The 15,015-nt window shown below is 26.3% G+C and overlaps 1 protein-coding gene across 3 annotated transcripts in view; it reads left to right on the top strand.

Annotated features, from left to right (window-relative positions):
- The first annotated feature begins 5,809 nt into the window (after positions 1 to 5,809).
- The window catches only part of LOC126897495 (CCR4-NOT transcription complex subunit 1-like), a 24,056-nt gene continuing 14,850 nt past the window's right edge, over positions 5,810 to 15,015 (top strand). For 2 of the 3 annotated variants that reach the window (XM_050671151.1, XM_050671150.1), the window contains exons 1-12: positions 5,810 to 6,102; positions 6,787 to 7,002; positions 7,071 to 7,245; positions 7,612 to 7,716; positions 9,968 to 10,128; positions 10,204 to 10,503; positions 10,587 to 10,772; positions 10,856 to 10,983; positions 11,062 to 11,302; positions 12,394 to 12,504; positions 12,570 to 12,728; positions 12,946 to 13,064. In XM_050671151.1, coding sequence (XP_050527108.1) covers positions 6,001 to 6,102; positions 6,787 to 7,002; positions 7,071 to 7,245; positions 7,612 to 7,716; positions 9,968 to 10,128; positions 10,204 to 10,503; positions 10,587 to 10,772; positions 10,856 to 10,983; positions 11,062 to 11,302; positions 12,394 to 12,504; positions 12,570 to 12,728; positions 12,946 to 13,064 — 2,003 coding nt within the window. In that variant the 5' untranslated portion in view covers positions 5,810 to 6,000. Of the gene's footprint in view, positions 6,103 to 6,786; positions 7,003 to 7,070; positions 7,246 to 7,611; positions 7,717 to 9,967; positions 10,129 to 10,203; positions 10,504 to 10,586; positions 10,773 to 10,855; positions 10,984 to 11,061; positions 11,303 to 12,393; positions 12,505 to 12,569; positions 12,729 to 12,945; positions 13,065 to 15,015 lie in introns of those variants that run through there. The other variant, XM_050671152.1, reaches the window with a different exon arrangement.

Below are 15,015 nucleotides of genomic sequence, written 5' to 3'. Positions count from 1 at the left end.
GCGGTGCACGCTTATTAAGATTCTTTTGCTCTTTTTACTAGAAATTCATTATTTACAAATGATAATTATTAGAAAAATTATCCATCGCGCTTACCTTCACTTTTACGCTAAACAAAAAGTTCACTTTTTATCACGCCAAAAGTGTAACGAAAAGTATTGTATTTATAATTTCAACGAGATAATGTTTTAGCTCCGAATTTTATAGTACAATATTTATTTTTTTTTAATTGACAAAATTAATCTGTTGACCGTTCATCGACAGTGGCCTACAGCCGTGTTTCGCGGAGCTATGGCTGCATCTCTTCCTTCCATTGACCGTGTCATACGTGATGATTAATTATTAACAATGTTATAATATTCAGCCTCGTGGGTCAAAAGTAATTTAATTTTTAGTCAATATGACAGGTCTTATTTTTTTTATTGTTTCAAACACGCGCATCGAAGCGTTTTACCACAGTGATTTTAATCACTGACAGATATTAATCACATTGTATTTTCATGTAAAACGTGATAAATACATACCCTCATACTTTAGTTAAAAAACTAATTCAAATATCTGTGTTGAATATAAATTTTATAGAAAATAAAAACACACTTTTCATAGATTCACGTGGTTTAGATAAAGGGTATTTTCCTTCTTATGTAAGTTCTAGTTTTTGTGACTTTCCACGTCGTGGTCTCGATTTTAACTTTATGTCAAAAGTTAATTTTTAATAAAAATTTAATTAAAAAAGTTTTACATAATCATTTGTTTTTGAAATATATCAGTAATTTATCTAATATGTATCCATTACCGTTAGCTTGTATTATTAACTAGTATCTATTTAGTCTAGATGTGAATCGTATTCCGGTATACTATAATACGCATCACATTTGTACATACACCTATTTGTATGGGCACTCCATAACGGTAACCAAGTATATTAATTTAGTTACCTGTTTTGACAAACATATTTCTATTTATGATGTTATTGTATCATTTTTATTAGTCTAAACTAATAAAAATATTAAGTAGATTCTATTTAGTTTCGGCTTAGCCACAGCGTGTCAAAACAATCGAAACGTGAATTTTCATAATTGTGTTTAATTTGACTATTTTAGACTTGCAAACTACAAGTAAGTGTTTATATTTATGTGCGCTTAACAGTGACGTAGCTAAGGGGTAGGCTAAAAAGACTATAGTCCCCATTAGCTAATTATTACTATTGACAGTATATGACTTCACAGTAATAATAATATGTGATAATCCAAATAAAAAAAAAAAAAAAGAAAAGTTGTTTGTCCTATTTAAGCTAAAATCCTGACTACATCACTGACGCTAAGCCAATTTCATGATCAAAGTTATTTTTACAATCAATGATGCTATCAAAAGGCGATAGGACCGGTCTATACCGGCGGACATTGAACGTTTAGACTGATTTTAGCCAATAATCCATTTGGAAAAAATATAAGGTATAAAAATATTAAATCCGTAATATTTTTATGAAATTCTGTTCAATACATTTTATCTTTAATACAATCCATTAAGATCCTCATAACAGAGCATTACCCTTGTTAACCATACTAAAACATGCTAGAATTCTAATAACGCCATTTTTAACTTAAAAATTAATTTAGAATTGCTAGGACAAGAAAAAATTAAATCCAAATTCTATAGAGTTTGCGTATAGTAAAAAAATTATAAATACTTAAGCGAAGCACTTATTATAACAAGTAATACATTTATTTAAGTAGGGAAACGCTTCCTTCAAGAATTCTTACAATATGTTTATAGCTGTTGTATCAGATTTTAATTTATCAACAACATCCTAGTATGATTAAGCATTTTTTTATTATAGAGAGAGCTATTTGAATTTAATTATTAGGAACAAATAAGTAAGTTCTTTTGCCTTTGTACGGAAAGAACGCAGCTATTCTAATGCTATTAAATTGCATATTTTGTTTAACGCATATCAATTGTCATTGCGAGTTCAATGAATTCATTATTTATCAAATACTTATTTTATTAAATTAGTTGGTTGTATGTTATTTTCTCAATAGCTATAATTTTATAATATGACTTTACGTATAATCGTAAAGTGAAGATATCATCAAAAACAAAAAATATCAAATATATAAATCTAATTCATTTTTTTCAATAATGTTTGAAACTAAATTAAATATCATATTTATATTTATATTAAAGATTATTGTGAATTATATACATGCATGTAAGATTTTGTCACAATACGCTAAAAATAATTAAAAACTATATTTTTTATTTTATGTAAAATTTCTAAAGTAGTAATTCAATTCAAGAAATTAATTTAATTCAATAAATCTGTACACTAATAATAAACTATTTCAAGTCATTTTTTAAAAAATAAGGTAAGACCATAACACCAGTATTTTAATATATGAAGCCGACAATTACGAAACATGTCTTTAAAGACCTTTTTTTTTTTGTCATCAATTGGTTATTTTTAGGAATACATTTTTCTCTAGCATTCTTATCATAGTAAAATAAAATTCCACACCGAAAAAGAGTTCTTAATATAAACTAATTATTATTGTTTACTAATTTTGAAAAAAAATCTGTCTTGTGGTAGTTTATCTTTAGTTTATATAAATTGACCTAGTACCCCTTAGATAGGGTATTTTTCATTGGAACTTATACAGAACCAATCGGCATAGTATACATAATACATACATCAATATTACGTGTATAAAATTATAGTTTTACATTTTATAATTATAATTTGCATTGCGTGTACTCTCTTGTTTTACTGCTAAATACGATTAGCCAAGGATTTATATTTCAAAGGAAAATAGAAATAAAACCGACGACAAAAATAAAAAGTGACAAAATATTTTTAATATTCAGAAAAAAAATTATTCAATAATTTTAGGGTAATATATGATTAAAAATTTTCAATACCAGGGCCGATTTTTACGAAAGCGTGTACCGACAAATTTTTAGTAAAACGAGACAAAGAAATAATACAAATATGAATGATTTTGATATTATTATTATTGTTATTGTTAAAAATTGTTTTTCAAAAGAGATGTTTTTTGGGCTTAAAAACTTAATGGTATGGTAATGTATACTTAATGGTAATGTCCTTTTAATAGAATTTTGCATTTTAAACAAAAAAACAAAATGAAATGGCCATTGTCGAAACAAATTTTCTCTTTTGCTGATCAATTTAGTTGTAATACTGTAGCTTAACCCTCTAATGTGGAAGAGAGAAATCATGTCAATGCATTATGTGTTAAGTTTATAGCGATATAATGATATTTATTACTCGCTTAACTGGAAAACGGTCTTGAACAAATAATGCTATACCAGGACATTACTAAATGCGTTTTCTTTTTACCAACCACTGGGTATTGAATATGTCATGTACTTTATTTCAGGTGGCTTGTTGACAATAAGAAGTAAAATACTAACAAAATTTACTACTTTCACGTATTTTAGTATTTCAGTGGACTATTACTCACCATGGCCATTTAAGTAGAAATGCATTTTCGACCTAAATGCAATATTCATATGAATGATTATTATGAAAATATATATATATATATGTCTACATACTGAGTGATTGTACTTAGTTTTAATATCCCAGAAATGTAGTTTTTTTTAAAGAATGAAGTGTGGCCAATATGTTAATGATTATTCTTGTTTTATGTAAGTTGAGCTGTAGTAAAACAACTTTTTAAGTTAAAAGTATTTGTTATACTTTGGTTTTAGAAAAAAACATATAGCAATCTACATTAATAAATATTAAGTATAAAATAAATACTCGAACTATTATGTACATTTATGATACATAAAGTATGTACCATTTAAATATCTTTTGTGGACATCTCAACAGTCGGTTTTGACCACAACATATGCTTCTTGTTCATTTATAAGATAGTAACTAATAACAATAAAAATATTGACTGTAGAATATTAATAATAATAATAAACTTTGAAAATGTTTATATTTCATATGGCCTATTTTCTTCAATATCAGGTCGAACTCACTTTTTCTATCATTTTGGTTATTACTTCATTTGTTTCACTTTTTTTATAATTGTTTTTTTTATTTGTAAAATTCTTTAGAAGCCATTCCGAAGCTAAAAATATGGAGTAGTAAAAAACTTTTTTTTTTCAAACTACATAAATTTTTAAAAATTGTGTAACATTATTTTTTAATTATTAATTTTTGATAGAATTATTATGTATTGAAAAATTGCCTAATGAAATGATTAAATATTAACTACTGGGAGATGAGACCTTGATGGTCCAAAGTCTTTTCCATAATGACTTTCTACGCTTCTCTGACTATCGCTAATATTTCTACATTTTTTAAGATCCTTTCTAACTCGGTATTTCCATCGTTGACTTGTACGTATTCTTGGTCTTGTTCCATTAGGTTTTCACACTGATACTTCATAATATAAGCCTGTCTTTTGCCATACACTCTTGTCCTGCATAGCTATTTTTGTAATATATATCTTTTAGATAAGAGGTATACTATATGTATGTTGATTGTGACAGTACAATTAGTGTATTAGCACAATGGATCTGTGGGTCTCAGTATATGGGCAGTTCTTGCCCATCTCTCTAATAATTAAAACTAAAATTAAACTTAGAGTATTATTTCATTAATTGCTAGTAGACAAAGTAAATGTAAAAAATATTTCACTAATAAATATTGTTAATTGTTTTATAGTGAGGAGAGAGGAATCGGAAGCTATAAGAAGAGTTATAGAAATGAATGTTGAAGAAGAAGAGGGTAAAGGAAGACCAAAATAGATATGGAGGGATGTAATTGAATGCGATATAAGCACGACTGATGTGAGCGTAGATCATGTGGGAGATCGTGTCAAGTGGAAGTTTAGGATAAGGGTGGCCTACCCCAAGTAGTTGGGATTAAGATGAGGAAAAAGAAGAAGAAGATTTGTTTCACTGTGTTAAATTTGTTTGTTAGAAGATAACATTAATTCCAGAAGCGAAATCTAGTTCCAAAAAACGTAGTGTATTGCCGTCCATCAACAAAAAGTTCCATAAAATCAAATAATTTGTTTTGTTCATTGTTTTAATAAATAAAAATATATTCAAACCATTTGTAATATAATAATAATAAAAATATTTAGGTTCAAAAAAAAATTTATATACCCTAAAAATATTTAAAAAAAGTCAAAACATGCCAAACAAGAAAATAAAACCAAAAAAATTATATATTACATTTTCTCAAGCTTTTATTTAAAACTAGTAATGGACACTTTAGAATATTTTTTATACAGCCGAATAGATTGGATAATTATCGAATAGTTATTAAATGACTATCAATTATTTCGAATAATAATTCAATAGTTACTATTCGATATTTCGCATCACTAGTATTTATTGCTGCCCCTCTTTTGTTAAATTTTTGATTAATTAAAAATAAAAAATTGAACCTCACTACGATAGTAGGGAGGTGTGGTGTAAAGCCTTTCACGGGTCTGTGAGTCATACCTCTTTTTAGTACCCGTAGACATTTTGGTCTAAGTATTGAATAGGCAAGGGGGAGGATAAAACTAATAAAAATAAAAATAAATGAGAAATAATTTCAGTATTGTTTTTTATATTAATAAAATTTATTCTCTGGCGGAAACATTGATGCTTCTATAATACTATAATAGAGTATTTAAAAAAAAAAAGTTTTTTAATCCTAATAATGAATTAGAGAATTCAAAAAAACAAATCATTACCACAATTTCTTATGTATTATCTTATCAAAGCGATGATGCTAACTTCATACATATAAACATTCCAATCTTCAGATGCAATGAACGGCCGGCTTTGTCCATGTTATACTTTTTGGATTAGTCGTAGTATCTTTTCTAATATCTATGTACATTGTTTAGGTACATAAAAAATAAAAATAACCAACAAGAAAAATTTTGTATTGTTTCTCTATATTCCAATTTGTGTAGTTTTGTCTATGTCTGTGGTATTGAAGTTTTCGAATCAGTATTCATGGAACTATGAACCTGGATTCATTGTCATATACGTTGTCGCAAATCAGCTATCTCGTTGCTAATTTGTCGAAAAAAAATTATAAGTCTAGTGTTCAAGAAATAACTGACGTAAGTCATTTAAAAGACGCGATTCTTATTACCATCCAGAATTTAGTTTAATTAAATACGTAACAATAGTAATATGAATTTTTTTACTATTGAAAAAAAAGATAAATTAGTAAAAAAACTGTAATAGAGGTTGGATAATGAATACAATGAATAATAAAATAATTATTTTTATAATCCATTTTGTATTATTATTAAATAACATTTTAGTACCTATAATACTAAATAACCCATACTTTAAATAAACTAACTCAAAAATTAAATATACTGATAATTATATAGACTATTATAATATAATTATATATATACTAATATTAATTTAATTTTAATAAAATGTCTTAATTTATTATTAATTTTTTCAATTATAGTGAACTAAGAAATTTAGATTTATAAAATTATTCAATCATTTAAATTTTTATAAAATATTCTGTTAACTTTTAAATATTTTAATTTATAGTATGTTAGTAGTATTATTATTCTCAGTATATTATATTAAAATTATTATGTAACATACATAAAATTTTACAGTTTAATTATTTTATAAAATTATTCTTAAACAGATAATTTGTTTAAAAATTGATATAGGTTGGTTTTTTACGTAAAAAAATTATAAAAAGTTATTTGTTTTTATTTATTTCATGATTACTTTTCTACTTATAAGTACTAAGTTAATAACTTTTTTTTAAGGCTATACAACTTCAAGGATTTGAAGCTGACCGTCATTTATTGCGTTGTTTATTTTCCTTAGTAGATCTTAAAGATATTGAAGGACCTAGAAATACATCACATAAAGATTATTACCAAGTTCAACTATTAGTGCATCAGTGCAAAACTCTTTTGAATAAGCCCTCGCTTATTTCAATTTTGTGTTTTGCACTAGATAATCCACTTACTATTGCCAAAGTAAGTAATTTACTGACTTTTTGTATTCTTAATTGTTTAATTATTTATTGATAATTTTATATAAATAGCCATTGAAGCCATCAATACAGCTATTTTTACAGCTAAGCAGAATATTACATCTTAGTCCTGTTCAAGAAGTTGTTTTTGGACTTGTGTGCTTGGAATCTACTAATTATTCAACTTATGCTTTAGAATTTGTCAAATTGAAATTACCAGAATTGATTAAATCTTATACAAATTCAGGTTTATACACACTCATACAAATATATATATATATAAATTATTAAATTAAATTATATCAATGATTATTGTTGATTATATTAGGGCTTTTTTTTTTCAAAAGCTGATAAGTTACAAAAACGACAATTTGATAATTTTTCTAATTGTGTAAAGTGAATATTTTTGTCTGTTACGTGTCAAAAAATAATCAAACTATTTTTTGTTGGGAAAGTTTTTTTTTTAAAAATTGTAATTAAAAAAAAAATATTGTTTCATGTTTATTTTTGTTGAAATAATTTTTTTTTTTTGCTATTCCGAGAAATTAATAAAATTACATATTTGCCTTTGAAAATGACCACAGATATTTACTATACTTTAATTTGTCTGTAGATTTCAATACTGATCAAGTCACAGAAGGTGGATTACACGATTCAAGTCCTGAAGTTCTTCATTTGATTTTAAGTCAAGTATTCACTGTTAATAAAATAGATTTTGGTATGTAAGACTAATATTCTATTTTTCTTTACTTTAAAAATAATATTGAAATTATTTTACTATAACTCCTTAAATTTTTTAAATTAATTTTTTTTTTATCATATTTTTTTTAAATAAAAGTTTATTTTAATGTTAATTCCCTTAAGCATTTATTAAACATATTATAAATATTTTGAAGGTAAATATTCAAAATCGGACAGACTTAAAATAAATTAAAATCTTTTTCTTTACTGACATTTACAACTCTATTAGACTTTATCGCCATCATTACATCCCTCCATCTCTCTCGATCTTGCACAATTTCTTTTCATTCTTGCACTCCTGACGCTTTAAGATCCTCTTCTATTACTTTTAGTCACCGTTCTACCTTGAAGACTTCTCCCTTCCAGTTTCCATTCCATATCTACTATGATGATTTCTTCTTAGCTTCTTCTCATAATATGGCCTAGCCACTAAATTCTTTGTCCTTTTATGTAACTAATGACTGGTGCTAGGCCCAGTTCTTCCTGAACTTCCTTGATGAACTTCCTTCTTCATTCATTTGTCCTTGTATCACAAACTGGTCTGCATATCATCCTCCATATTTTATTTTCAAAAGTTCTAAGTCGTCTCCCTGTCACACTTGTTGTTGTCCACACTTCACGCCCATAAGTAAGAGTGAGTCTAATCATCACAGTGTACAGTCTTAATTTTGTTTTCTTGAAGAAAGTATTAGATTTGAAGAATTTGGACAGTGCAAAGGAGGCTCTTCCTGCCTTTGCTATCCTCACACCAATCTCAGTACAATAATTGTTTGTACTAAACAGCACACCTAGATGTTAGAATTCTTCAACCTTTTTCAAAAGCTATTGCATCTAGGTTGTCTTAGTATGGTTCTCCGTCGAGAAGTTCCATGATTTTGGTTTTTTCCTCATTAATTCATAACCCTACTTTTGCTTTGGCCCTTTCCAAAGCCGTGGTTAAACCTAGAGCACCCTCCAGTGTAAATCCTCCATCTGCTCTTCATGCCAAGTCTTCTGACAGATTTTAAATATGAAGTATCATATTTCTTTTCCACTTGATTTAATCACTTCCACTTGGATATTGTCTGACTTAGGTACTTTCTAGTTCTTGAGGCTGTATATTGCTCTATCAACTTCTTTGTGTATTATATTGCTTACCGGAGGTTCAGCTTTTTAATATATTGTCTTTCTCACGGGGTTCACTGATATATCACTAAGTTTCACTTACCTTTTGTAAAATATATTCTATCAACTTCTTCGTTCCCTTTCATGAACTTCTTTTCTATTTTGATCATGCAGCAAATATCTGGATCAGATACTTATCTCTAGTTTGTTTTCACTTTTTGACTGCTTTACGACAAACTTTATTAACCATTTGTTATTTTTATTTTGTGTAATATCAATTACTTGTTCTGAAATTTCCTTTATAATTTTGCTTAATTTGGATAAGACCAGTATCATTGCTAATGTCATGTACTCTTTCTTTTCCTATTATTGAGAGAAAATGTATTTCTTTTCCATATTATGCATTCAGATCCACAAACACAATTTTTATAGTGTTTACTAGTAGCTTAACATATGTTCTATCAAGATCTTTGTAAATAGTATACTTCATGTTGTCCTCACTTGTGTCAGTAGGAGCATGTACATATACTAATATAAGATCTATTTACCTGCTATTTATTCTCAACACTGTGATTCTTTCCGAGACTGGTCTAAATTCTTTAATATGTGGTACCAACGACTTGTGTAATGCAAAACCCCTTCCTTAACTGTTGTCTACCATTCCTAAGAAATATTTCATAATCGTTTAATCTTAATTGTCCTGTTCCTTTCCATCATATTTCCTGCAGTGCTACCACTTTAACTCCATATGTCCTTAAGACTTCCACTAGATTCTGACATACGGCAGTTCTGTAGAGGCTTAATAAGTTCAAAGTCACAATTTTAAAATATACCTTCTGATTTCTGTGTCTAAAAGTAAAACCATAACAATGTGTTTTTTCTAAGATAGGGTTGTCAGCCCTATGCTGAACCCCCAATCCGGAGGACCAGACCACACCAACCACTTAAGGCCAGCATGGGGCCTTAAATCTCATCATAGTATTAAAATTAGAATACAGTAAAAACTGAACTAGTGAATCCAAATATTTTTTCCCCATAATTTATGTTTTAAAGATATAATAAAATAGTGAAAAGTCATGTAATATATATATATATATATAATATATAATTTGATAATATTCTAGGTATAAGTAAAGAAAGTAAAGAAGTATTATTACAAAATTTACAACGTGACTTTCCTCTTGAAGTTGCACCCGTTTTATTGGCTCCATTGATATATCCCGATAAACTAGACTGTCCTATGGATAAAATAAATCTAGATACATCATCAATTTCCAATACTATGGTTTTAATATTTATTCTAATAAAATATGTTTGTTAATTATCTATATATATATATATATTTTTTTTTTGTGTGTAGCTGGACTCATCTTTAGCTGATTTAATAATGGAAATGGGTTATTCAGTTTGTGTTTCAATTGAGGAATGTCGAAGAAATTTAATTTCAGTGTCAAATGGTAGTAATAAATCAATTATTTTTGGAGCACCGTCAATTGCCAAAGTATTGTCAATGATGATATGTACTCACTCTATATTAGATCGTCATATAAATTTACCATACTGGCCTGGTGATAATCTTAATAATGATTTAGAAAAAAATGGAAACATTGAATTAAATACTTGGAATGTGGAAGTTTTTGTCCAAACTATCAATGATTTGGTAATATTTAGTATTCATAATCACAATAATCTTGTTGTTTTCTTTAAATGAAAATATATAAATACAAATATTTTTTGTTCCAGAATCCATCTCTTTCTTGGTTGGATGTTATTAAAGAATTGGATCATGCTGAGTTTATTGTTAAAGATAGAAAAGGTTTGGCTATCCTTTTTTCTGCACTTCGTCTTGGTTTAAACAGACAAGGATATCAAATAGAAAATTTCCCTATTGAAATGATTTATAGAAATTGGTCATGTTCTGAAGCACAAGTAATTGTTAAATTTATTAGTTGAAATGTTTTATTATTTATTTATTATATAAAAAAAAAAAAATGTCTTATTATTAATTTAAGATGTCTTTAGTACAACATATACTTCAAAATTCTGATATATTTTGTTTTGCTGATTATCCTTACCGATCAATATCAATTGATTTATTAAAAGTTATACCAGAAACTGATAATAAAGATATAAACAATTGGTAATTATTTTCATTGTATAGAATTATTTTGATTTAAAGTACAATCAAACTAATTAAATATTTTTTTCTTAAATTAAGGTATTCAATTGAATTGGTGGATTTAATGATATTTTTGGCTGAACAAGGCCTATGCTATCAAGTACAAGAGTGCTTGAAGTTTCCAGCTCAAAAATGCCCTGATCTTTTAGCTCTTGCGCTTATACAATCAAATAGGCCTCTTAGTATGGTGAGACATGAAATGATAAGTGGTCTAATACCAGTTTTTTTAGGAAATCATAGCAACTCTGCAGTAATTTTACATTATGCTTGGAACCATCAGGTATGTATTGTTAAATAATCTAACTATATATCTTATAATAAAAATTTACAAATTAAAACATTGTTATTTTTTAACATTTTTAAAGCTTTTTTCCTTAAAACTGCCATAACTTTTAAAAATGATCAAATCAACAAAAACTTTTACATAGATACCTTAGATATTTAACTATCATTGGGTTTATTTTTTGTGTAAATTTGACCCTTTACCATCTGCATGCAGGGAGGTTTTAAAATGGCAACTTTTCCACAAAAAATGAATTTTTCCAACTTAACTTTAAAAATGTTCTGAAAATACTGGCACTTTTTTATATAACTTAAATTAAAGTTAATGTAACATATTTTTATATGAAAAAAAAAATGTTGAACTTTAGATTGTTGTTAAGTTGAAAATTACTACCATATTTAAAAATAAGCTATTTTTGTGTTAAAATTTTTGATTTTATATTTCTATAAATTTTTTATATTAGAATATCTTTCAAGGGTTTTCCATAGTAATGATTCCACCGATTTTTTATAAAAGTAACATGACTTGACATTTAACTTAAATTGAATAAAAATTTAAACTTATTTTAAATATTTTGCCCCCAATATAGAAACAACTTTAAATTTTCGAACTAGCTTAAATTTAGCCTTTTTATCTACTAACATGTGTGATGTATAGTTGTCGAGTCGGTTACACTTAAGTTTTTCATATTTGTGGTACAAGGTTTGAATCTGTCCCTTGAATGGCTTTTTTTGCATTTTTTTGTTAATTGTATTTGAGGTAGAAAAATTTTCAAAATTTGTTTGATTTTTATCTCATTTAGATTTATGTACTTCAATGAATATCAACTCCATCATTGTAGTCTACCCACGGGAAAATTAATTTCTTATTCATATCAAAATTATTTTACTATTTTGTGTCATTAATTTTTCTCAGTTCTCACTTAACCAATTTTTTTTTAATGATACATTAAATTATCTCAACTAGTATTTAATTAAAGATATTATCCTCAAAACGATGAACCCTAAAATTGATTTCTCAGAAATGTCTTACATCCTAGATACTTAATTACATTCTTTATAACATTTAAATTTTACTATAAATTTTAGAATGTGGGACTCAGACATACTTTGGTTCAAGCAATGAGTGAATGGTATGTACGTAGCGATCAAGATCATGTAAAACTTTCCCGTATTTTAGATATTGCTCAAGATTTGAAGGTATAATGAAGAATTATATATTCTGATTTAAGAAAATTATTATTATTATTTTTATTTCTTTTTAGGCTTTGTCATTGTTGTTGAGCATTCAACAGTTTTCTTTTGTCATAGATCTTGCTTGCTTAGCTTCAAGGCGAGAATATTTAAAACTAGACAAGTGGCTTTCAGACAAAATTCGTGAGCATGGTGAAAGTTTTATGACTTCTTGTCTCAAATTTTTACAGGTATTATCATTAACTCTAAAAAATGTGTATAAAATATAATTTTTGATAGAAATAATAGAAGTAAAAATTCATTTTATACATATTTGTGTGATTATTTGATTTGTTATTATTTATTTTAAACAATTATTTTATAATATAATAATATTCTATTTATTTGAAAAATATTACTTACTGTGCATCTTTTTTATATACATATTTTTTACATTTTTATGTACAGAAACGATGTCCTCAATTAATTGGGTCAACAATTCAAGATGATAATTTATCAAAGTACACGCCAATATCATCCGAAACTGTGATAACTATGTTAAATTGTCTCAGAAATGTTAACACTGGGTGAGTGTCAAATTATTTTTTAGATTGTACTTTTAATATAGATATTAAATTTATTTTTATTATATATGTAATTCTTTACATTAAAAAAAATTAAATAATTGATAATTTTGAAACAAAATATTTAATTACTCACATCTTGAGGTTTTTTTTTCTTAAAGTAGACTATTAAAAGCATTGTTGTTCAACAAGAGAAGCTTAGGAATAATTATTTTTTTAAAACTTTAGAACTTTTAAAAATCAAATAATTTTTTTGTTAGTAATTCATTAATATGGAGTATTTTATTATACTTTTGATGGCAGTTTTTTAATATCTTTGAATGAATAAAAATTTCCCTTAAAATCATGACCTCAAAAATATATGGGTTCTACCTGTACCTATGATTATAAATAATTATTCTTAACAGAGTACATTTTTTTTATTTCAAATATATGTACTGGTAGAAATTTTAAGTAAAAATTATGATTATAATTTCTCATTCCAGAGTTTAAGTTAAAATAAAACTAATTTTTAATTAATTCATTGAGTTATTATTTTTACTATGTGTTGTCTACGTTGTATAATACTAAACTCTAAAACCTTGAAATTAAAAAAAGTCTTTTGATAAGGTTTAAGTTACCAAAGTAACTATAATAAATAATTTTTCTTTAATATCCAAAGCATCACAAACAAAATTTCCTTAAAAAATTGAATTTTATATTGTATATCTTAGGCACAGATGCAGATCCAATTCAATAGTCAATTGTTAATAGAACAAATTATTGCAATTTTTCATACCACAAATTAAACTAATACATAAATTTATTCTCTTCAGGGATGTTTCTCTATCATCCTTTTCTAGATCCATGCGTACTTTTCTAATTGATAGTAAAAAAACACATCATAGTAAAATTAATACCTTCTCAGCTTCGCATCGAAGCTAAAAAAAAAAAGAACGGTAGCACAGTGGGGTCGAGGCACAGTGTAGACAAGGCATAGATGGGACAAGTATAGATGATATTTGACAGTGATTAAAATCACTATCATAAGAAACGCTTCGATGCAAATCTGTTGATAGTGTTTCATTTAGAGAAATTGGTGGATTATTCCAAAAGCAACATCAACTCTTATTTCTTTGATTATATCCCAATTAGTAATTCTTTGATTTTAAAATATAATATATGAATAAATACTAATTATAATTATTAAATTTAGTATGAAAAAAAAAAAGTAAAAATAATTTAATAAGTTTAATTTCTTATGTCTTATGACCTTTATTCTATGTCAATTAAATTATATAATATTCATGAAAGTCAATATATTCTCCTAATAAGATATTTTAAAATAAAATAAAATACAAAACCTAGAATTTTAATAGAAAAATAGCATATTTTTGAATACGGTAGCCATTTGCGCATAGAAGATAGGTCGTCGGGACAAATTTTTTTTTTCATTTTATAGTACATAAAATAAGCTTTAATTTTATATATGTTTAAAGGACGCAGTATTTCCGGAACATTTTCAAAAATTAAGTTGAAAAAGTTAGTTTTTGTAAAAAAGTTGCTATTTTAAATCCCCCCTGTGAGCAGAATAAGTGTTAGATTTTCAAAAAAAAATGATATCAAATGAAAGAAAATTACCTAAGGTTTCAATATAAAGAAATATTATTTTGATTAGTTAATTTTTGAAAAAGTTATGGCAGTTTTAAGTACAAAAAACATCCCGATAAAAGGTAATTTTTATCGCAAACATTACATTTTTTTTTAAATTTTCGACAGTCATTTGCACATAGAAGATAAGATGTCGGGACAAATTTTTTTTTTTTTTCATTTGATTGTATATAACATAACCTTTGATTTGATATATGTTTTAAGGACGCAGTATTTCCGGAACATTTTCAAAAATTCAGTTGAAAAAGATCTATGTTTTTTACAATATTTTAAGTTTTGAACGCCCCCTATATAAGGGGAAATT

This window comes from Daktulosphaira vitifoliae, unplaced genomic scaffold, assembly GCF_025091365.1.
Source record: "Daktulosphaira vitifoliae isolate Bord-2020 unplaced genomic scaffold, ASM2509136v1 Scaffold_2, whole genome shotgun sequence".
NCBI classification, from domain to species: domain Eukaryota; kingdom Metazoa; phylum Arthropoda; class Insecta; order Hemiptera; family Phylloxeridae; genus Daktulosphaira; species Daktulosphaira vitifoliae.
This window is presented reverse-complemented; position numbering and strand designations above follow the sequence as displayed.